This window comes from Podarcis cretensis (genome assembly GCF_951804945.1).
Source record: "Podarcis cretensis genome assembly, chromosome: 4".
In the NCBI taxonomy this organism is placed as follows: domain Eukaryota; kingdom Metazoa; phylum Chordata; class Lepidosauria; order Squamata; family Lacertidae; genus Podarcis; species Podarcis cretensis.
In genome coordinates this window covers 25,430,161-25,455,431 of record NC_137173.1, presented here as the reverse complement: position 1 = coordinate 25,455,431, position 25,271 = coordinate 25,430,161, and the positions used below count along the sequence as shown (strand labels likewise).

At 39.1% G+C, this 25,271-nt stretch overlaps 1 protein-coding gene across 2 annotated transcripts in view; it reads left to right on the top strand.

Moving 5' to 3' along the window:
- MIPEP (mitochondrial intermediate peptidase) overlaps nucleotides 1-25,056 on the top strand; it is a 56,962-nt gene extending 31,906 nt beyond the window's left edge. For both annotated transcript variants that reach the window (XM_079973725.1, XM_079973726.1), the window contains exons 15-19: nucleotides 2,624-2,698; nucleotides 7,494-7,613; nucleotides 16,909-17,030; nucleotides 20,527-20,600; nucleotides 23,678-25,056. In XM_079973725.1, the coding sequence (XP_079829851.1) occupies nucleotides 2,624-2,698; nucleotides 7,494-7,613; nucleotides 16,909-17,030; nucleotides 20,527-20,600; nucleotides 23,678-23,775 (489 nt within the window). In that variant the 3' untranslated portion in view covers nucleotides 23,776-25,056. The remainder of the gene's footprint in view (nucleotides 1-2,623; nucleotides 2,699-7,493; nucleotides 7,614-16,908; nucleotides 17,031-20,526; nucleotides 20,601-23,677) is intronic.
- The last annotated feature ends 215 nt before the right edge of the window (nucleotides 25,057-25,271 follow it).

Genomic DNA, 25,271 nt, shown 5'->3' with positions numbered 1-25,271 from the left:
GTTTGCCCAAGTAAGGAACATGTGATGTGATCAATTTCCTGTAGGTTCTCTTTCAGTTCTGCCCCTGTCTGCCTTTGCCCAAAGCAAACAGGGATTCTCTCTTTCCCCCCATCTGCCTTTGATCTCAAGTTTCCCCTTTGAATTTTTCCTTTCCTTTCTCCTTTGTCTTTTTCCTACCTCTTCATCCCCCCAAAAATCTGGAGCAGAGATTTCATTTCTTCCATTTCTTCTTACCTGCTTTTTCTGCTGGTTTTATTCTCTTCTGTGAGAAGGGGAAAACCTTAACTTTTCTTCTCCTCTGCTGGAAGAATATATTTTGTGTGACATGCTGATCCAACTATTGCTACTTCTTCTCCAGGTCCTAAGCAAGCAGCTGGCTATGTTTTTACTTGCACAACCATTTACCTTCTCCAGACTAGAAGGTAGCATGGAAAGCCAAGCCAAGTGTCCTTTCATTAAACATGCAGATGACCTAGTTTTGACCCTGCAGGAGCCAGAATCTAGTACAAAAAGAGTATTACAACTGATTCAAGATTTTGGTCGGGTGGCAGGATTTAAACTAAATAAACAGAAAACTAAGGTGTTGGGGAAAAATCTGACAGATGTAGAGTCGGAACAGTTTCAGAGAGAAACGGAACTAACTGTGGTTAAAAAAGTAAAGTACCTAGGGGTAAACATAACAGCAAAAAATCTGAGTCTATTTAAGGATAATTATGAAAAATGTTGGTCTGAAATTAAGAGAGATTTGGATAGTTGGACAAAATTGAAGCTTTCTCTGTTAGGCCGAATCGCTGCTGTTAAGATGAATGTATTGCCAAAGATGTTGTTTTTGTTTCAAACATTGCAGATTGTGGACAAGACAGAGTGTTTCCGGAAGTGGCAGAGAGATATATCTAGATTTGTCTGGCAGGGCAAAAAGCCCAGAATTAAGTTCAAGATACTAACTGATGCGAAAGAAAGAGGGGGCTTTGCCCTGCCAGACCTAAAGTTGTATTATGAAGCCGCAGCCTTTTGCTGGCTAAAAGACTGGCTACTTCTTGAGGACACTGACGTATTGGACTTGGAAGGGTTTAACAATGCCTTTGGTTGGCATGCATATCTATGGTACGATAAGGTTAAGATTAACAAGGTCTTTAAGAACCATATTGTCAGGAAAGCAGTTTTTAAAGTCTGGACAAAATACAAAGACTTATTGGAAAATAAAACTCCGAGGTGGCTTTCACCTCTGGAAGCTAAGGCCCGAAAAAGACTCAATATGGAGGCCAACTGGCCAAAATATTGGGAAATATTAGAAAAAGATGGAGACAATTGGAAATTGCAGAGTTTGGAGAAAATGAAGGATAAAGTGCGAGACTGGTTACATTACGCTCAGATTAAAGAAGTTTTTAAAAATGACAAAAAGTTAGGGTTCCAGGTGGAGAAATCGAAGTTGGAAACAGAATTGTTAGAGCCAAAAACTAAGGTCTTATCAAGAATGTATAACTTGCTGCTGAAATGGAATACACAAGACGAAATGGTTAAATCGGTTATGATAAAGTGGGCTCAGGATATTGGGCATAATATTATGTTTGAGGACTGGGAAAGGTTGTGGACCACTGGGCTGAACTTCACTGCATGTAATGCTTTGAAGGAAAATGTAATGAAAATGATATATAGATGGTACATGACCCCAGTTAAACTTGCCAAAATATACCATTTGTCTGATAATAAATGTTGGAAATGTAAAGAACATGAAGGAACATTCTTTCACCTCTGGTGGACTTGCCCTAGAGTGAAGGCCTTCTGGGAAATGATTTATAATGAGTTGAAAAAGGTATTTAAGTATACCTTTACTAAGAAACCAGAGGCCTTCCTTCTGGGCATTGTCGGCCAGAAGGTGTTAAAGAAGGACCGAACGTTTTTTATGTATGCAACAACGGCAGCAAGGATACTCATCGCCAAGAGCTGGAAAACTCAAGATCTACCCACACTGGAAGAATGGCAGATGCAGCTGATGGACTATATGCAACTGGCCGAGATGACTGGCAGAATCCGAGACCTGGGAGAAGAGAGGGTTGAAGAAGACTGGAAGAAATTCAAGATTTATCTACAAAAGTATTGTAATTTGGTTGAATGCTAAGAAGGATGCTAGATCATAAATAATTGCCTACCATTGAATTAGATTGAACTTGACGATAAGTGAGACTGAGGGAAACATAAAATTTGTGGAGAATAGATTAAATTAATTGAACAAAATTTAAGAATATAAACAAGATGATAAATTGCTGGAAAAAATTTATAACGATGTAAGTGGGAGTGGGAGACGCGAGGGAGTCCAAAGAAGTTCTGAAAAATGTGTTATGATCCATGTCATATTGTTTATTATTTTTGCATTTTGTATTTTAAAAAATCTTAATAAATATTTATAAAAAAAAAAAAAAACAAGTGTCCTTTCATTAAACAATCAAGATGCGAAATAGGTGGTAGAAACAACAGAGAGCCCTGAGCCATGTTCTTTTCCAGCATACAATTAAATACACATTTTACTTGCACGTGACTGTTACTTTGTCTGTTCGTTGAGTCTATTTAAAAATTGTTTAAAAGATTTCCATCTCCCCATCTTCTTTTTTTATTATTTTTCAAGCCATTGCCCAAACATATGGTGTCAAGACTCTGCGAATCTAAGAAAGTTTGTGCTGCTGCCGACATGCAGCTTCAGGTATGTTGTTTGGTTCCATGTGATTTTAACCTTACTATGAAGTTGTGAAAGATCTTAAGATTAGCACAGCATCATTTTAAAGTTATGACTCAGTGATGCAGATTCTTTGGCACATTTGTACAACTGTTGAATACTTAAAATGAATTACTTTAAAACTTTATGGGATTTTAATGTCATCGACTCTTAAGTGTAGAATGAGTTGCAGTTTGAAAGTAATACATATCCAAATAAACTTTTCTTAAAGCTAAAACTTGACAGTCAAAAGTCAATCTAAGCTTTTTAAAGTCTGCAATGCTGTTAGAAAAAGTTCAGGGAACTCTGTAGGGAAAGAGATTTCTACATTGTGCAGCAGCCAGTGAAAACCTACTTCTATGGAATGATGTGAATTTTAACTCTGGTTTCTTCTTGACTTCAATTAAAAAAGAGACAGTCAGCTTCAGAAGCACATCTTCCAAACACTAGCGTGAATTCCCCTCTGCCTTAACTTGCCTCTAGTGCTAGTGCTGAACTAGGTTTCCTTTTAATCAGGATCTGAAACTGCAGTTTAAACTGGGGTTCAGATCCTAGTTTAAGGGCAAACTTGGTTAGTGTGAACTGGTTGAAGGTCAGTGCCAATATTTATCTGAACTCTAGTTAAGGCAGAGTGGGAATGAAGAGAATATGGGAGGATAGCTGCCTCCCACTTTTCTTGGTCATGGGTAACAAAGAGCCAGCATTACATCTGCACTAGCCCCATGATGTGCCTTTGATCTCTAAATTTGGTGCACAGATAGAATGATTGTTCCTGCTTCCTTATGATAGATTATAGTGGGTTCCTGAATCTAAATGTCTTGCTTGTGACCTCTGGATTGGAGGATAAGGCCAAATAATGTGGGGCCTTATCAAAGCCAAATTGTGTTTTACTTTGTTTTTTGTTTCTTCTTTTTTCTTGGTTAATTTTGTGTGTGTGTGTGTGTGTGTGTGTGTGTGTGTATATATATATATATATATATGTAATAAAAGTCACTCTAACTTCAGTGGGACGTCTGCAAATTAAGTGTGCATGGTGTTGCAGCTTTTTTGTGTGGATCCATTAAATAAAAGGCACTGGAAACTGTCAGCCTAAAATATAAATATGCAGAACAAGAGCATGCAAGCCAAGTTTTCATTCTGGCAATGGACTTGAATGGTTCCTAAGTTGCCATGTGCTTTTCCAAAAACTAATCATTCTAACAGAAGCAACATAATCCGTTAGAAATGTTTACATGCTTATTTCTAAAGACTCTGATAAATGCATAAGCCAGAACAAATCTATAACAAATAAATGCATTTCGGGGGAAATCGCGAGCTAATCTAGTATGTAAATGTATTTATTTATTTATGAACCCAAATCTAATTTATTCTAAAGAGGAAATGCATTTGAACATTCTAAATGAGAACTGATTCTATTTTAGGTAATTTACGCCCATAACATATTGGCTTAATCATAAAAAATCTTCCCCAAGGAAGTTCATCTCTAAGAGAATACTGAATAAAGCTTTCAGTTGTGTTTATTTTAATGAAACTGCATTTGGTTTGTTTATGGCTCTCAAATTATTAAAAGAGCTCTTTTTGGGGAGATTAATCAGTGAACAAAATAATTAGAACTTCTAGTTTATTGGGTAAGAAAATCACCTGGTATCTCCCTTTTCATTTATTTCCCTTAACATGCGATACAGTGCTTGAAGAATATATATGAATGAATGAATTAATGAATGAATGACACAAGTGGAGAGCAAGTACATAGAGTGCTTTTCTTGTGCCCTTGCAGTATGCTATCTGAACTGACATCGGTAGGGGGATCTCTGAGTTGATCATAAGGTCCCAGTGATGGAGAAAACCGTCCTGTCTTTTCTCAGGTTTGCCGCTTAAAAAATATACCATCCTGGAACATGCTGAGCCCTTCTGTCATGACATCAAGAGCTGTAATAGCAGTCACTTTTCTCTCCCTTGGCAGTCATAGCAATTTCTCCAACACCAAGCTTGCTTTGGAAATTGCAGGGTGACTAAGAGTTATGCATAGGTCACCCACCTCATTCCACAAAGAACAAGGACAGTCTGAAACATAATTGTGGTTAAATGTCTGTCTCCTCCAAGCCTCTACAGGATATCAAGGCTTAGATAATTATAACTTTAAATTCTTAGCTCTTTCCCCTTCAGTTCTCTCCAAACCCACAGTTTGACTGGGAATATTTGGAATTCCAAATCTAGGGTAGAGGCTCTTAGTTCTTCTTTCACATATCGCTAGAGTCTTTTCTGAACTGTACTGTTTCACATGGGTAGTTGCATTTAAACCCTCATTGCACACAGTCCAGCTCTCTCCCTCATGGGTTATATTTTTAGGTGCAAGGATCTTTTAAAAAACAAACAAACAGATGAGGTGGTCCAAAATAGAATAACCCTCCTGCAATCTGAAGTAATTTAATTTTTGCTCCGCCAAAAGGCAGAATAAGGGAGCCTCCAGGCAAAAGTACTGGCATATCTATAAAAGTTGTAGAGCCTCATAGTAATTGAGTTTTTACAGGCCTCTCACCAGATGAGAGATAAGTGGGTGGCAAGGTCATGTTACAATGTTCTGTGCCAAGTTCCACAGAGCACAGGGCTGATAAATCGGTGGTTCTTTGGTGCAATTCAATCAGCATTAAGCATTTTTCAGCCATGTTGCCTTAATTGGGAAAGAGAAGCACATGAGACCTAAAAGTCGGTAACTCTGGTGAATCAATCCTCTCGTTTCATTTTAGATACACTATCTTACAAAATGTTACTTCCCATCCAAATTTCTAGTGCGAGCTCTTTTGTGGGATGAGAGATTGTGGCCGTACTGGGAGGACACCAGAACCCTGTCTTTATGTTCTAAGACTAGTTTGAAAAGGACCTGGAAAGGAATTCTCCCCACCACTATAGTTTTCCATGGGAATTTATGTGGTACAATACTGGGGTTTGGTTTTTCATGAAGATGTTCTTCTCATGGTTTGGAATCCACATCTTGCCACTCCCACAAAGACTGCAGTGGGGATAATGACTGCCACCCTGTTTTTTTTAAAAAAGACAGTATATTTTTAATGTACAGCAACCATTCATGACTCAAATTAATTATAATTTGATTCTTTATAACTTTGCTCTAGGCTTTGATTGATAAGACCAGTTATTAAGATGTCAAAAGCAAAAAATGGAGTAACACCCCCCCCCCTCCCGGTTTCTGCAATGTTTCTTTATAAATAGCACATCAATGATGGCCTCAATCAAAATTTGGCTAGAAACCAACCATATGTCCCAGCCTGCCTTCAATATATTAGCTGCTGTTCAAATAACACTGCAAAAATATGCTGGTGGATCCAGCATAGTGCTTGATTTCTCCTCTGCTTTCCTGTCTCCCTGACTTGGTCCTATTAACTCCAGGTATTTAGCTAGAAATTAGTACTGATGGAAGAAGTGGAAGCCTTAGATTTGCTCAGGTGTCCTTTTATAACAGCTGTGCAGAAATAAAGATCCTGAGGGCTGTGTGGAGGATGCTTTTGTAATACAAGAGTCGATAAGACACATGTGCATACCTACCTGATGCGACAGTATGGTATCTTTTAAGGATCAGGCTGAAGTCCTATGGATGTATGGCGGCTTCCTTTTGAAAAAGCAGGATTTTTGTGCATGCACAAGACTTGAGAATGGGAACATCACAGGAAGGTTTATTGGGCAGAATCAGATCACCATCTAGCTCAGTGTTATCTATGCTGATTGGTAGTAGCTGTCCAAGTTTACAGACAGAGGTCTTTCGGAGATGCCAGGGACGGTAGCTAGAGTCTTCTCCATACAAACCATATGCTCTTTTACTGAACTAAAACTCTTCCCCAGTATTGAACATGTGAACAGAATTATGTTGTTTTTTTTTATTTGTGTGTGTGTGTGTGTGTGTGTGTGTGTGTGTGTTGCGGATGGCGCTGTGGTCTAAACCACTGAGCCTCTTGGGCTTGCTGATCAGAAGGTCGGTGGTTCGAATCCCCGCAGCAGGGTGAGCTCCCGTTGCTCGGTCCCTTCTCCTGTCAACTTAGCAGTTCAATAGTACGCCAGTGCAAGTAGATAAATAGGTACCGCTGCGGTGGGAAGGTAAATGGCATTTCCATGCACTCTGGCACTCATCACGGTCTTCCGTGTGCCAGTAGAAGTTTAGCCATGCTGGTCACATGACCTGGAAAACTGTCTGTGGACAAATGCCAGCTCCCTCGGCCTGAAAGTGAGATGAGTGCCGCAACCCCATAGTTGCCCTTGACTGGACTTAACCCTCCAGGGGTCCTTTACCTTTTACCTATATATTTGGAAGACGCCCAGATGGCTGGGGCAACTCAGTCAGGTGGGCAAGGTACAAATAATAATAAAATTAGTATTATTCTGAACGTTATTCTATATTACTCTCATAAAGAAAAGCAAGCAAATGCATGTATTTTACAGTGGTGCCTCGCAAGACGAAAATAATTCGCTTCGTCTTGCGATTTTTTCGTCTTGCAGGGCACGGATTCCCCGGGTATTAACAGTTTTACGAAAAAGGAAGCAAACTCGCAAGACGTTTTCGTCTTGCGAAGCAAGCCCATAGGGAAATTCGTCTTGCGAAGCACCTCGAAAAACGGAAAACCCTTTCGTCTAGCGAGTTTTTTGTCTTGCGAGGCATTCGTCTTGCGGGGCACCACTGTAATCTCTTTTGTTCTGCTGCATGTCTGAATTTGTTAATCACATGCTGAATAGCAAGAGTGAGCCATAGCTCAGTATATATATATTATCTATCTAGATCTTTTATGCTGTCTTGGACCAAATATACCATGGGAAACATCCTCTAGAGAAGTCAACCACAGAGATTTTGAAGGAAACTCAAGAGAAATTCTATGGATTGCCATATGTTCCTAATACTGTGAGTACCATATTTCATGCGGATTGATATTTTAAAAGAAAACGAAGGTTAATGGACTTAGTCATATCCATTAATTTCTGAGTAAAAATTAGTTGACTGCCACCCAAATGATTTTATGTTATCATTTAAAAAAGTTTTTTATCTGTGGAACTGTTTTATATCTGTTATTATATTGTAAATTGCTTTGGGATGACTCATGGGAAGCAATTCGCAAGTGAAATAAATGCCACTAGTAATAATATAGCTTGAGGTGAGGAGTCTAACATTCAAAATAGGAGGGGCAAGTAAAAACATCCTTGAATAAGACCAGTGACTTGGATGCACCTAAGGTAGCTGTCTGGACCCCAGGCATAGTTTAGGCTTACTGCAAAGCATAGAAAAAATATTGAGACTACTTCAAAATGTTTGGCTGTTACTTCTTTTTCAATTTCCTAAAGGGTATAATGTAATCATTAGCCTGCGTGCATTTTACACAAGTGAGGCTGCAAACAGTTTAAATATGCATTGAAGAACTTCTGAGTGTTTTTATAATGTTGTACAGAAAGCAGAAGTGGGTCATTTTTAAGTGAAATATATGTTGTGGTCAGTGTGGCTCTTTCATTCAATTTGCAAACCCAGAAAAATAAAAAAATTCAGATTTTAGAGACGCTTGTGAAAACATCCTTTAGTTTTGGAATGCTTGTAACTTGCTGCTTCAGCCAAAGTGGAAAACCCATTTGTTTATACAAATTGTATACCCTTGGATTAACTTTCAACTGGGTCATCTTAAAGTACACTGTAAAACTAGGTTTTACGAGGCTGCGTGTAGGAAGAGGAAAATTAAATGAATATGTAACAAACCCTTTGTGGATTTTTCTGTAAATAGTCTCTGGTTATTGTTTTATAAAGGTGGTTTCATAAACTCAGCATTCATTTCAAAACCATAACACAGTTAGTACTTTGAAAACCAGCTCATGAATCTTGGATTGCTTTTTTTAAAAAAAAAAGAAAAGCCCTTTCATTTCTTCATTTGAACAGAAAAGCTACAGATAATGATCACAAGAAAACTGAATCCCACTTAGGTCCCATTGAAATCAATGGGGCAAGTTAGTTGGAGCTATTAATTTAGTAGAGCTTAAGCCAACGATCTTCCATTGAAGTGAGGCCAACAGTTTTCAGGAAACATTTCCCCCCAGCTATTCACAGTTCTTGAAGCAGAATGTTTGGAAGTTGTCAAATTGTAAACCACTTGAAGCTTTTAAGGAAAAACTGACCTCATGAAATTCAGCCCTTTGTGACTGTAGCATTAGTGCTTTTTTAGTTAATAGGGTTGTGCCAGAAGTGGTTTAGTCATGCTGGTCACATGACCCCGAAAGCTGGCTGTGGACAAACGCTGGCTCCCTCGGCCTGAAAAGCGAGATGAGTGCCACACCCCATAGTGTGACTGGATTTTGACTGGACTTAATCACCCAGGGGTCCTTTACCTTTACTTTAGGTAAAGGAAAAGGAACCCCTGACCATTAGGTCCAGTCGTGACCGACTCTGGGGTTGCGGCGCTCATCTTGCTTTATTGGCCGAGGGAGCCGGCGTACAGCTTCCGGGTCATGTGGCCAGCATGACTAAGCCACTTCTGGCGAACCAGAGCAGCGCATGGAAACGCCGTTTACCTTCCCGCTGGAGCAGTACCTATTTATCTACTTGCACTTTGAGGTGCTTTCGAACTGCTAGGTTGGCAGGAGCTGGGACCAAACAATGGGAGCTCACCCTGTCGCAGGGATTTGAACCGCCGACCCTCTGATCGGCAAGCCCTAGGTTCTGTGGTTTAACCCACAGCACCATTTTGGTAATAACGTAGCATTTTGCTTACACATTGAGGGGTTGCTGGCTTCCCCCTTCAGACTACATCCCCCTGCCCTCAAGAGTCGCTCAGGGTGGCTGGAATTTCCTGGGATCCTGTGTAGTGTGGCACAAAGTCTGCAGCCTGTGGAAAAAAATGGGGTCCCCATCCTCTACTTTCTGTGTGACTGAATGGCCTTCCCCCATAGTGTATGGGGAGTTTGGACACAAGTCAATATGCATTCTATACAATCTGGGAGCTTTCTTCTGAAGCCTGCAGACCTCATTGACCCGCATATAGCAGTGAGCATACATAGGACCAGGGATGTGATTAGATTTTGCCAGAGCCTGGCTTGGAAATGAATTTCTAGGATTCTTAAAAGCGTGCCTTCAAGGAGACGTTAACTTTTAGGAATCCCTGGACTACTCCCTGCAACACCTTTTGCTAACCTGGATCAATATCTGGGTTCCTAGTCTCTCCATGCTAGCTACCAAAGTGACCTCTCCTCTCCTTAGAATAGAATCATAGAATCATAGAATCATAGAGTTGGAAGAGACCACAAGGGCCATCGAGTCCAACCCCCTGCCAAGCAGGAAACACCATCAGAGCACTCCTGACATATGGTTGTCAAGCCTCTGCTTAAAGACCTTCAAAGAAGGAGACTCCACCACACTCCTTGGCAGCAAATTCCACTGTCGAACAGCTCTTACTGTCAGGAAGTTCTTCCTAATGTTTAGGTGGAATCTTTTTTCTTGTAGTTTGGAACCATTGCTCCGTGTCCGCTTCTCTGGAGCAGCAGAAAACAACCTTTCTTCCTCCTCTATGTGACATCCTTTTATATATTTGAACATGGCTATCATATCACCCCTTAACCTCCTCTTCTCCAGGCTAAACATGCCCAGCTCCCTTAGCCGTTCCTCATAAGGCATCGTTCCTTCCTTTACTTGTAGCCGCAGCAACTGCAAAAGGGCTTGGAAAGGAAGGACCCTCTGCATTGTCCCAGTGTGCCACTCTTCCTGGGCACTATGGCCATGTGATATGCCTTGGGAAGACTCCAGTTCCCAAGAGCCACTGCTCTTTCAGCCCTGACATGCAATAATCCGTTAAAAAGCTATAATTAATAATTCAAGGACCATATGGTATCTTTCCAGAAACACCTAAGTGGTTAATTGAATGTGAAATTCCTTTCCTCTTCTCTAATATAAACTACTACAAAAATATTTATATCCCTTGTCTTGCTGGGTTTATTTATGAGTTGGTAATAAAAACACAGAAGTGTTATAAATTGAAACTTTAATCTCTCGTTTGACTCACTTTTCAAAATCTCAGGGTGCTTTTTTGTTTTGTTTTTTTACTTTCCTATTCCTGACTTTAGAATACCCCCTTCCTGTATTATTTTAAGCTGCAACTGTACACACTTACCTGTGTGTGCACAGTTCACATACGTTCACATTAGAGTTGGACTTAAATTATTTATGTAATTATTCATTGCATTTATATCTCACCTTTTCACTAAGGAGTTCAAGGTGGTATTCTTGGACCATCCATCCCCATTTAATCTCCACATCAATCCTGTGGGGTAGGTTAGGCTGAGAAGCAGTGACTGGCTCAAGGTCACCCCATGAGCTTCATGGCTGAGGGGGGGATTTGAACCCTAGTCCCCCCAGGTCATAGTCCAACACTATGCATAGGTTTGCACTGTTAAAAGGCAATTTTGCAAGTTAGCAGAAAATGGAAAATAATACTTGGGGCCATATGTATTTGAGGTGGTTGCTGATGACCCATTCTCCCATAAGGCTTAAATGGTGGCTTAAATCCACTGTCTATGACCAAGAGGACATAAAAATGTTAGGAGGGCCTTGCTGGAACAGAACAGCATCCTCTCTCCTGCAATGGCCAACCCCATGCTTTTGTGAACCAGGGCATGAAGGCAGCAGCCCTCCCCTACTCTTGTACCAATATGGCCACCGTGGCTAGAAACAATCCCAGTGAGTAGATTGCTTTCCCTACAGGAAAACAAGGCATTATTTAAGATATTCTGCGCTTATCGCCATCTTTGGGTTATAAAATAGCTAAGAGAAGGTACCTCATTAAACATGTAAGCTTCTTTGAGTTACCAAGAAGACTCTCAGGGAGAATGAGCAACCTAATCACAAAATCTTTACCACTTCATAAACATACAGAACAGGATGACCCACAGGGGATTATAAAAAGTTGCAATAACTTAATAATGCTGTTTGCCCATACATTCACACAAAGAGAGTGATAGCATCAGAGGCAACCTTAAGTCCCCCCCCCCACCCCCAGTCAGAGACCAGGAAGCAGTTTTGTTGTTGTCTAGTCTAATGGAATGTTGTACAGGGTGGGATTCTAGGAGACTCAAGGACATTTTCACTCTGGGTGGGTAGGTAGTTCAGTGGATAGGTTTTGCTTCACTTTCTACCAGATTGCCATCTTTTGGCTTGGGAAAGCGGCCCTTGCCAGCAACCGTGGCTTTTATCATTTATTTACTTGTAACTTAACTTGCTTTTACAGCATTCGCCTTATTAGTTCACTTGCCTAAGGCATGTATCTCTGGTCTGATTCATCTTGTTCATTCTTGCTTTCTGAAGCATGGCATTCATGAATTTCATTGAGTTTGAAGCATTCATCTCAAGTTGTTATGCTAGAATGCCTTTTCCGTACATCACAAACAGGGCCAGGTTACCTTTAATGAAATACAATTCTCTTTACAGCCCAAGACGTAGTGAAACAGACCATCCCTTTGCAGGCACTGCATTGCAAAACACAGGGAGGTATTGAACTATGTTTTATTCAGAAGAGACCCATGGAAATTAATGAATGTGGCTAATGTCCATTAACTTCAAAAGGTCTACTCTGAGTAAAACTTGATTCAATATCACCCACAGTATTCTACAGGCTTCACAATTTTATTACGTTGCTGGCACATGCTGGTATGCTTGTCCTTACATTTGCTGTCATGTTACCTGTTCCTTAATGAAAACAGTAAACTAGCCCCAAAACATTTTCATGCATCAAAACATTTTGACGTACAATTAATTATCCTGAAGGAGGCTATACACCCGATTGCAAAGCCTTTCTCTTTAAACCATACTTTATGTGGTACAGTACTTTTTTTATATTACCCAGGACACCCTTTAAGGATATTGTTGAAGTTTTCATTATGAATGAAGATCAATAGGGAAATGTCATGTTAGGAGAAATTATAGCTTCTGATTTACAGTCTTGTTACTTCTGATTTGCCTGCCAGCTTAAATAGTTAAGCCCCATTCTGTCCATATTAATAAACATTCTACTGATGTGAATAAAGATTTGCTTCCATATAAAAGCATTCTGGATCACCTGAAATTAACAGATTTTTTTCATTCTAGACTAATTCTCTATAACTTGAAGGGTAGCAAACTCTTTCACAAACATGTTTGGCTAAAAAAAGTTTGTTTTTAAATAATTGGCTTTGGGGTTCTAAAATCACAGCAGGCAAGTCTCTCCTCCCCTAAATTCTCAAGCCAATTGAGTGAGAGCAGTGCTTCCTGAATAGGCATACACTTGAAGGAATCAGAAAATTACCAAACATCATTTTCTGACAGTTGAAAAGACTCATGCAAAGCAATTAGTACTTTCAGCACAGCCCCTAAGTAGGTCTGTATTAAGTTCTACCATGTTATCTTCAGCTAAAGTTTCCCTTTAAAATCTCTCTGCTTTTGCAAATGTTAGGTCATAATTTGATGTAGTGATCTCCAACATTTTGCTCCATAATTCCATCAAGATTTGACTAACTCAGACTGCTTACAGCTTTAAAGTTTAACTGACCCCTTTAGATAGCATATGGCTGCAGTTTGCCTCAAAGCTTTTTTGTGTGCTAAATTGAATGTAGGGTATTGTATTAATGCACTTATAATTATGTTTTATAGTCCTAGAATATAACAAATGTGTGTTTTATTTAAGACTCTTGGCCACAAGAGAGCAGTTAGCTTTTCATCCTTTCTAATAAAAATCATGTATGGGGTTTTTGGAAAACGTTCAGACAAGATAATCATTGGTGGATTGATGGTATGTTGATGGGAAGCAGGCATCTTTAAGTATTAATTTTTGTAGCTCAGTCATGCACCTTTATTTCTGTCTCTTATACTATATGAAAAAAACAGGAAGGAACATGACCTGCAAATGGCATGTTATCACAACCTCTGGGCTATGCTATAGAGCACATCACGATTTAATAAACTCTTGGAATGTTTTCCTGCAGCTTTTTCAAGACTTATTACATATTTAACTGGAGCAGTTGATGTAGTTGAAGACTTCATCAACTTGCTTGCAAGTTAGAAACATGACCTTCAGTAAGGTGTAGGTTTTACTTATTTGTGCATGTAGCTGCAGGCTGGGTGAGTTCCCAAATGGAATTTGAAACATGAGGGTTATTTTTATAGTTGAAAAGATCATATTGTGCAGTGACAGAAATGTGGATTATAAGCCGCAATTGAAATGAGAGTTAAAGTGTGAAATGGGAAGAACACCAGTCTTCCGCACTTCCTCCTTCAGCTCTATAGACTTTTCAGTGCTAAGCTAGGTGGGAGCAGGTATGTGATTCAACAGCTTGCTCTTGACTGGCTAATCATGGTGACATTAGCATCATACCCTGCAGCTATGTAGTGAGGGAAGTGAATCCTGCAGCACAACCCATTAATCTGCCATACTCTAAATGAATGGTTATAATAAAAAAGTACATGCATGAAAACGTTCTGTGATGGTAAAAAATGCTTTTAGGATATTGTGACATGCAAGATCCCCATCCTGTCCATTTCCATGTCTACACCTAGTTTCATGCAATACAACAGTTTTGTGCGATATCACTGTGGTGCATCTGGAGACTCTGGCTGTTGACGGTGCACCAAACTGACTCAGCTTGCAACACATTTGTATTTCACACTAGTGAAGCAGGTGTTGTCTCACATTAATCAAAGGATCAAGCCAAAAGTTCTTCCCTTTAAATCATTCTGAGGGCTTGGTTGCAATCAAGATTCCTCATGGGAATGCGTTTGTCTGGAATCAGTTGGATGAAGTCACAAATGCCAGGACTTCAGAAGTGATCCACTGCTAATGGAATGCAATAGATAGGTACTTCCCCCCCCTCCTCCTCCTCCTCCTCCTCCTCCTCCTTCTTCTTCTTCACAACTGGAGTATGGAGCTGATCAGTTCCTGTCTTTCCAGCCAGTGCATATAGCAGCAAACCTGTGGTCCTATTGTTAGTCAAGAAAAAGGAGGCTAACACAGAAGAGAAGGAGGTGGCGCTCCTACTCCCTTTCAATGCCTTTTAATAACAATCTACAGTCTCTCACATTAAGTGAGAAGCACCACATTAGGGATGGGAGGGTGTTTCCCCATAAATCAATGTCAATTTATAAGAAGGGCCCAGCTTCAAAAAATGTGTATCCAGAGTGATAACATGACTCAACCAATGTCCTATGTTAACTGAGCATGCATACACCTCCCCAAGAATCTTCTGCAATGCTTGTTTGAGTGTAGATATGCTGAGGCTCCTCACAGGCAAGTCAATATTGAAAGGGGTTCCTGCAAAGTAGGTAGCTGAAAACCACTGCACCAGTAGATCAGAAAAATCCTCTTTTAGAGGCTCAGAGAGGGAGAGAGAAATCTGAAATAGTAGGGAAAACATCTATATTCTTTAACACTTTGGTAAGAAGTTCTGTTTGGAAATAATTCAGATCCTGGGCATGTAAAGAATGGTTCTATTGAAACCTTTCAAGCTGAAACTTCAAATCCTCAGATGAAAGACTTATAATAGACTATAATAAAAACCAACATGTTTTATTAATTCAGCCTATATTCCCAATATGTTTTAAATGTGTTTTGTGTGGTAGATTATAGCTAAGGGAGTGATTTCTTTTTTTGGGGGGGATATTAAGTTCAAATGTTGTTGCCAAAATACTTCTTCGCTGTATGTAGAATAATCGGACTTGAAGGTTAACTCCTTTTCAGATCTAGTTTAGAGGGAATTAGGGTACAGCTTGAAGTTTGGTAACTTAATTTAAAAGCTACAGGACCATTTTCATTACATGTTTTTCTTCTAGTGTAGCATATAACCTGCAAACAATTATAGGAATAATCTAGTCCCTTTGTGGCAGAGCATGAATTTTGCTTGGTAGGAAGAAAAGAGATGCATTTTCCCATTAATTATTTGAGAGACACTGTTTGAGTTCTAGCTTGTTAGCATGTACAATCCTGTGCATACTTACCTAGGAATAAGCTTCACTGCATAGAATCAGACTTGCTTCCAGTTAAATCTACATAGGATTGTGCTTCACATCACCTAAATAATAATGTATTAAATATCTATTCTGTTTTAGAAAAATAAATTCTGAATGAATTGACTAGTATACTAACCCAGCTAGCTTCAAACAGGATTTAAAATAAAACCAAATAAGTGCATTAAAATGTATATATGAATTTGTTCTTTATAAATGTCAAGTAAGGTTTATTATAAATCATTACTAAATGTGCTGAAAACAGGCTCCTTAAAATTCTGTCAATACCCAACATGCTTTGAGAGACAATCTGGTTTTTGTTTTGTTTTGTTTTGTTTCTGGTGGTCTGCTGCAGGCTTACCTTTCTGGCTTTTATGAAAAGAAAACGCCAACAGTAATTCTAACCAGTCATCTCTGTAAATCGACTCCAGTCTCTGTTCCTCATTAAAGTGATTCAAAGAGCTCCGGAGCCTGTGTGCAATTTTTGGGGTGCCAGTTTCCTTGTTTCCACTTGGATTCTGTGGAAACTTGGGCAAGCCAATGAACCTTATTGCTGGACTCTGCGAAGTCACAATCCAGGAGAGATATTACTCATTTTAATAGCATAGCACTCAGTGCTATTTAACAACAGTACTTAGAGGAAAAATCAAAGCATGAATCATAAATCCCTGACAGTTTATGGACAAATAGCAGCAGAATTACAGATGATGGTAATCTGTTTTAAATATACAAACAAAGCAATGAAAAATGGCATGTTGTGTGTTCATCTCGCCTACCTCTGAGCCTGTATTTTGACATGTGGGAAGATGTTCTGGAAAACAGGACATGTCTCTGCTGTGATTTTGTTTTTGGCAGACTGTTGCAGGGTTACCTTTTCCAGGTGCAACCTTATATGTACCTAGATGGAAACTAAAACATAGTGACACTTATAACATGTAAACTGTGGTTTTTCTTTAATCCCCCAAAAGAAACAATGGTGGATATTATGAAATGCACCTGCAGTTCTCAAGCCAATTGTTCTTCGGTACCTTTTGCACTGTTTATAATAGTTTCTTAAGATTAGAAAAGCTGAGATGTTGCCATTTTGTTTTTTAAAAAAAGACTTAAGGGTAATATAACATTTTTTAAACTGATGCTTTAGTTTCATAACAAACTTTCTGAAGAATGACAGGGTTTATTTTTTTCCTCCCCTCGCATACAGGCTTGGCAACTCAGATTCAACCATCTTGTGGGCTATGGGGCCAAGTATTATTCCTACCTCATGTCCAGGGCTGTCGCATCCATGGTTTGGAAACAATGTTTCGTACAGGATCCTTTCGACAGGTACAAAAAAAATAAATAAAGGCGTGTTGCTGTGCAGTTTCCATCTTTAACATGGTTCTTTTACTTACGATAGCATTTTTTGAAATTCAGGGGTAAAACACAGCAAAGCAAAGATAATTTATTCTCGGTAGAAGTCAGATGTGGAGAGATGAGAGGAGTGGTTTGTTTTAAAGAATTGCAAATGCATTGGGTTCTCCAGCTTCCTGTCTGTGTTTATGAGTAGGTAAGGACTGCAGGAAAAGGAGGCTGGAACCTCAGCCAGTGTATGCACACATTCAGGGCACAGCAGAGCAGGAGCATTTTCTGGATGACCAGGGAACCATACTTGCACTCTTGGTAGATGTCAGCTTAGACCTCTGCCACCAGGTTTGCTTCCCCATCAGAATCCTTTTGTACCTCTTGTTCTGACGTTTGCGGAGTATGATGGAATGGGGGAGCACCAGAGAATAAACCTCCCTCCATTGTCCATGATTCAGAACAGCTAATGACAATAGAGTGCTAGGGATTGCCTTCCGCTAGAAGGTTGGGTAGTTGCCATTGTGAAATAAAACCATTTTCAATACGCTTGATTGATTGTTTTCTGAACAGGCCTCCTGTGCTTTTCTTTTTTTAAACATTTTTTTTACCTTGTTTCATTCATTTACACAGTTTATCATTCTTTACAAGACCTTCCATATTATACTACCTATCTGTATCTGTGTGTATTTATATATTTTCCTTATTCCTATCCTTGTGACTTCCCTCCACCCAAGCTTGGCTTCTTTTGTTTTTCATTACTTTTATATTGTGTTATACATATTGTTTACATATTCCCCAATATAACCATCTTTCCATATTTTAACCTTAACTTTACGAACTTCCATCAGTGCATATCAATATCTTTTGCCATAAATTCTTCTACACATTCCCATTCTTTCCTCAGTTTCTGATTGGATTGAAATCTAATAGCTGCTGACATTTTGGCCAATTCTATATACTCACAGAGTTTGTTTTGCCACTCCCTTATTGAGGGGACAATATCTCCTTTTCAATTTTTAGCAATCAATATTCTGGCGGCAGCTGTAGCACATAAAAACACTTTTTTCTTGTCATTAGGGATGTCCATTGAGACTATACCTAATAGGAACGCTTCTGGCTTTTTCTCAAATGATGTAAAACATCTTTTTAAATTCTTCGTGAATACTACTCCAGAATTTTTAATTTCCCTGCATCCCCGCCATACATGATACATCGTTCCTTCTCAGGCCTGTGCTTTTCTTTTTCTTTTTTTAAATGATTTTTTATTAAAGTTTCAACAAATTTTATAGTAACACGAAAAGCAAAACATCACAACAACAATACAAACAAACAATACAAAACAGAAATCAAACAAAAATTAAAAGGTTCAATTCTTGGTTTCATACAGCTTTCTTTCCGGACTTCCTCACATCTCCCTTTTCTGTTTTCAAATTTCCAATTTAGTTTCAGCAGATTATTCCCCTATTTTAACCAAATTGATATGTCTTAATTTCTTTTAAAGTTAACCATTCCTGCTGCTATCCACTCATCTTTTTATCTTCCCTCCTTAGGTTAACTAAACTGTGATTCTCTTATTTGTTACTAATGAAACATCTTTGCACATTCCTTCAGCTTTGTCACTAATGCCACATTGTCTCAATATCCTGCATCATATTAACATTCATATAGTTTACAATGTTTTTGCAGATAATCTTTGAATTTCTTCCATTCTTCTTCTATTTGTTCTTCTCCCGTATCTCGGATTCTGCCAGTCATTTCTGCTAGGTCCATATAGTCCATCAATTGCATCTGCCATTCTTCCAGAGTGGGCATATCTTGTGTCTTCCAATACTTTGTGATGAGTATTCTTGCTGCTGTTGTTGCGTACATAAAAAAGGTTCTATCCTTCTTTAACACCTTCTGATCAACAATGCCCAGAAGGAAGGCCTCTGGTTTCTTCAAGAAGGTATACCTAAATACCTTTTTCAACTCATTATAGATCATTTCCCAGAATGCCTTTACCCTTGGGCACGTCCACCAGAGGTGAAAGAATGTTCCCTCAGTTTCCTTACACTTCCAACATTTATTATCGGGCAAATGATATATCTTTGCAAGCTTGACTGGTGTCATGTACCACCTATAAATCATTTTCATAATATTTTCTTTCAAGGCATTGCATGCCGTAAATTTCATGCCCGTGGTCCATAACCGTTCCCAGTCAGCAAACATAATATTATAACCAATGTCTTGTGCCCACTTAATCATAGCTGATTTAACCATTTCATCCTGAGTATTCCATTTTAACAGCAAGTTATACATTCTTGACAATGTCTTAGTTTTAGGTTCTAACAATTCCGTTTCTAGTTTCGATTTTTCCACATGGAAACCTAGTTTCTTGTCCATGTTAAAAGCCTCTTCAGGCCTGTGCTTTTCATAGGTGGCTGCCATTGCAGCACTACAGCCGCAAAAGCAGCACCTACTGAAAGGCTGCATGCCTCCATTACAGTCAGTTGTGAATACTGTAGGAAGTTTGTCCTGTGTGGAGATTGCCATTCTAACCCGTGGACCTTTAGGACTCTTAAGAAACAGGCTTGTTCCACTTCATTTAACAAAGACACATATTTTGCACAGCTAAACTTGCCACATCAGAACTCATCAGTGCACACTTGTTGAAGAACCATCCCCAAATGGATGGGAAATGCCTCAAATCAATGAAGGTTTGAGGCAGGTAGAGAATTCTGTAGGGAGTTGAGAAGCTTGGAGGAAGTCTGAAGAGCATGTTCGAGGGGCCTCTCTTCCTGCTAGAAGCAGCATGTTTTCCCAGCTCTGGAGGTAGATTGGGATTCTCTGACTTTACCCTTGACATAGCATGGAAACCTGCACCTGCTTAGATGCCTATCTGCTTACAGAAATGCAGTTCCCATGTGGTGATGCACATGCCAATCATCCATTCCTTCTTAATCCCATTAACTCAACCTGGATTTTTCTAGGGGATAAGTTGCTGTCATTTAAAGAACTTCCTGTCAGTGAGTAACATCTCAGTGTTTAAAATCAAAACCACATGACTATTAATGTTGGAACTGGTCCAGGTCCTTTCTCTGCTGCCTATTTTAGTGTGAATGATACGATTGTGTACTGAAATGTGAAATTTCAGCCTCTGAATTTCTTACAATTCTGTAAAGCAAAGATAACACAGACGTGTCACACTTTTCCAATTCAACAATGAAAGCTTACTGTATGTGTTGCGAGTGGCAACACCAACAAAATGATATGAGATATAGATATATAGATTGCTTTGGTTACAGCTCCAATCTTTCAAGCTTAGCTTGCTCTAGTGTAACTTTATTTATAGTGTGCGTTTCTGAAATGGACATGTGAGTTTGAAGCGACAGGCTTCATTAGATCTTTATCTGCAAGGAATCCGGAGACAGGTGTGACAGGAATCTGAGCTGGTTGTGATTGCAGGTGGCTGTAATAACAATACCATCTTTTCCTTCAGGGCAATGGGTGAACGTTACCGTAGAGAAATGCTAGCACATGGTGGAGGAAAAGAACCCATGCTCATGGTTCAAGGTAACATAAAATATTGTCACACTGGTTTCCCCCCCAGTACACTTATTTGCACAAAGACTACTGCTTGTACTTAAAAAACAAAACCCTGCAAAGTAAATTTCTTTACCACTGTTCCCTTTTCGCTGCTCTTTTAGATAGCATTTGCCAAAGGGCACACATGATACAGCCATCCAGTTCTTCAAACTCTTCTTTGCTGAGGAATGAATGGAGCTATCTGCTTTTAGAGGAAGCTGAATATGGGGGCTGGCCCCTAACTGGTCCTCGATATTTTGATAAAGCGAATTAATACACTTTTGAGTAATGTCATGTTAGACGTTAAGTGAATATTCACTTCAATGTGATAATATTATTTGCAGGTGTAATGGGTAATTGCAGCCTTAGCTGTAAGTTGCTATAACACCAACTTAACGAAACAAGTTAACAGAACCAAAATCATTATGAAGTAATGAAAGGAACAGGACAGCCACATTTTGCCATGGTATTTACAGTATTCCAATTGCTGGTGTTTGAAGGCTAGGAAAGGTGTGGTTAACCCTAGTACTGTAATATGGAAGGTGCAGTACTTCAAAGGAGGCAATTTCCATAGTTGCCCCAGGCTTGGGAGGGACTGAGTCAAAATTACAGTCAGACCTATGCCTAAAATAAATTCACAGGTTTAAAAACAGCAGCTGCCTTTGTTAGATCTCAAGAGCTATGTATTCTGTATATATCACATACATTATAGTCCCTAAGGAACTGTTGTCGTTGCTGTAGTCATTTGATCCTTGTGTTTTCAAACAGTGGGAATGTTGGCTTGGAGGGTGTGGATTTTTTTATGGTAAATCATGAATTTGTAACATTAGCCTAAGTTTGTAAGACTGAAGAGAGTGTTTCATAAATATGACTATAGTGCAGGCTGTTCATTGCTCTCAGTGTTTGAGACAATGGAAGTGTTTGCCTTGGGCCATTTGATGTTTTGGAAAGGGTGATAGCCCCTGTGCAAAATGAGGATTGCCTGTAATTCCCCAAAGGGACTGTTGTTAAAACTATGTTATGCTATCAGCAGTTCGATAACTGGAGGCTGCAATTAAGATAGGATGGAGAAAATGTTTGATTTAAGGTTATCTGACGAGACTAATTCAGTTCAGTTATAGGATAGTAAAATGATTATGTTGATAAATTTATCACTGATATGAATAATATGGCATACTGTACAGTATATACCTGCAATTAGCTGTTTAACCTGGAACTCAATATGATTTTTAAAATTTTACTGTCTATCAATAACATTCATTTAAAAAAGAAAAACAACTTCCCTCCCATTCGTCCCACACATACTACAGGGCTCAAGACGTCCTCATTTTGGCTGTGTTTGTAAACTCTGTTACCGATTTTTACTTCTAGAGAGAAACAAGGAGCGATGAGCAGTGGTTTCAGGGGCAGGAGAGAAGTGGCTTATTGTGAGAAAGCGGGAGAATGACTGTGGGCAGAGCTAGTATTTGGAAACCTTACAAAACTGTTTTATCAGTGTCAAATGGAAATTTATTGTCAAGACCGCAAAAGTGTTACCAAAAGTGAAGGGGGTTCAAAGAGTCATCACTGCCATATAGCTAATGCAGGCAGCCGGCTTCTGTAAAAATCTCAAGTCCATTCCCCTCCTCATCTTTTTTATTGCAGTTCATTTGTGTTTCGGAAATACGGGCTCCCTTAATATTCCTCCTCAGATAACAAAATGCCTGTATTAAAGCATACCATATTTTTAATCAGCTAGGTATTAACTTTTTTTATTCTACCAAAAGGCAAGGTAGCAAGCATGGCCCGTGTTCAGGGTGCTTCTTATACTGCCTTTGATGATGAAATATGATCTGACTAAATTTTAATTCTCCTTTTTCTTTTTCTGCACTATTCATCAACTTTCTTTAAGGGCATTCTTGTTCTTACTTGCAGTGTACATATTTTAGTCTTAATTAAAATCACGATGCGCTGAGATCCTAGCAAGGAACTCTTATAGTAACCGCTTCAAATTGCCTCAAGATCTGGACTCTTTCTTTCCCTGATTGGGTGTTTCTTTTTTGGGAACTGTTACTGTACATCAAAAAATACCTAATCAAACCAGTTGGCTCTTGTAGAAACTTATTAAAAGGCTCATGTGAAAGATTTCAGTTTTCCTAAATGCAGCAAGTATTGTTATTATTATTCCAATGGAAGCCAAATAGATGGAGGCATGTTAGGAGTATAAAGTAATTGTACTAGGCACTTTACAGTAAAAGGGTATTGCAAGGTTATATTTACATTGGCACTTCTGAGAGTGATTTACCTAAAAGAAGAACCAAGTTTACACAGAGTGTTTTCTTTGTCCAGGGCAAAACAATATTGGAAATTTCCTAATTTGACACTTAAAATGACATGCAAAAACACACATCCATATGTTAAACCGCATATATTCAATTGCATATTTTTTCCCTATGGGAAAGAAAACATACACACACAAATTCATCAATGGCTGTTTAAAACCACAGAGGTAAGTACACACATAAGTTATGCTTTCTGATATACAGTGGTACCTCTGGTTGCGAACGGGATCTGTTCCGGAGGCCCGTTCACAACGTGAAAAGCCTGCAACCTGAAGCGCCGTATCTGCGCAGGTGCACGGTGCAATTTGGCGCTTGTGCGCATGCGCAAAGCACGATTTAGTGCTACTGCACATGTGCGAGCGGTGAAATCCGGAAGTAACCCTTTCTGGTACTTCCAGGTCGCTGTGGGATGCAACCTGAAAAAACGTAACATGAAGCTAATGTAACATGAGGTATGACTGTATGTATGTGTATTGTTTAGATATACATATCTGCTCGACATTTACTGGATAAGTAGGCATTTCCAAATAGAAACATTCTTCCTTTCATACTTAGGGGAGTGGTAAAGTGCTGATTGATCATGTGGTGTTTCTAAATCAGTTCCCATATTATCTGATTCCATGTTTTTTGGCAGATGCTCTATATTGGAGTGGTTCGAAGTGGCACAATTTCCTTCCACTTCAGGGCTGCCTTGCTTGTGAAATCCATTTTTTCCCTGACCTGTGTTTCCACTCCCCCCCTTAGGTATGCTTCAGAAACGTCCGTCAGTGGAAGACTTTGTGGATGCCCTTGTTTCAGACTTGGATCAGGATTTTGAAACGTTCTTCATGGATTCTGAATAGCAAGAGAAGAAAATTAAGCATTCCGGTGAATAATTTTGAAAAAGGCGTGTACCATTAACAGTGTACACAGAACTATTGTGGGTTGCATTGCTGCATCCTCACAAGTGCTTGGGTAAAATAAATGGTTTACCTGAAGAGCAGAATGTTTTTTCATTACAGAAAGATTGTCATAGCCAAGGCTTTGAAACAGGTATGGTTTGCATTCCTGTTAACCTATTTGAAAACGTATTCTTATATGAACACATGACAGCTGATAGGCCAGGGTTACCAATAGCATGGGACAGCCTTATGTAGGTACTGATGGCATGTGCTGTAATGGGCATGGCCAGTGAGTGCCCATGGAGAAGTGCCCAATGGGTACTATCCCACACCCTTCCGTGAGTTCACTGAATGCATTGGGAGGGTACAAACCTCTTATGTGATTACACTGGAAGCCTCTTTTGTCTGTTTACCCATGATTTTAAACTAACAGAAAGCAAGTAACATTTGCAAATGGGAAGTGAAGAATTGCCAGCCAGTCAGAAGAAAAGAGGAACAAAAATGGCCTGACCTTTAAGGAGAGGTTAATATAACAAAAATCAGGAAGTGAATGTTTTCATAGCATAAGATAAGCATTATTTATTGCTGATGTCTATGTATCAAACTGCTGTTTAAACCTTGGAAGCAGAAGCCAGTAGGCAAAACTACTACAGACTCAAGATACCTCAGTCTTTGTTCCCAAAGAACTTTGGATTTTAAAATGCATAATAAATTAATAAAATGCACAATAATTTAGGATACACTTTTCAGTTGTTATAGTGCTATCCTTAAACCATCTTTGCTTTGCTTTGTGTTTTTAATTTAAAAGTCAGACATTTATCAGACATTTAAGGAGTGTGCTTCGACCATTGTGCCAGTACTAACTCCTGCAACTAAGATGTAATTTGACATAATGTTTTGCATTTTGTTTGGCTCTAACCACACAAGTGTGGAAAAGTCATCAGATTGCATCATCCTGTAGGCATTACATTTTTATGAACAGTAAAATTCACTCTAAACTAATTGCTCTGGATTAAGATGCCAATAAAGAATTGTTACAATAAAGATAAAGAAAAGGAATTATCCCACTTACTGGAATATTAACCCAGGGCTTTTCCTTGCTCTTGGAGAAGTTACTTTCTGTAATTCTCTATTGGAAGAAGGAAAGTTTATCAAGGTTAACCGTTATTAAAAGAACCCATATACTAGGGCCTGGTTTGCACATCATAATAAACCATGGTTTTCTAAATACCAATTGATCAATCCATTGCGTAGTGTTTTGTGTGAACCCTTACAAGTAGCTTGATTATGGTTTGTTTACTTCTACAAATCACAGCCTGAAGCTGTGGTTTGCTGCTGACTTACAGTTTGTGGTTTCAGTTGCCTTGGCATCACATGTTTGCTTGACCACCTCACCCCAGATACTCTCTAAACTACAAAGGCAAGTACAGCTGGAAAAGAAACCAAACTTTGGAGAA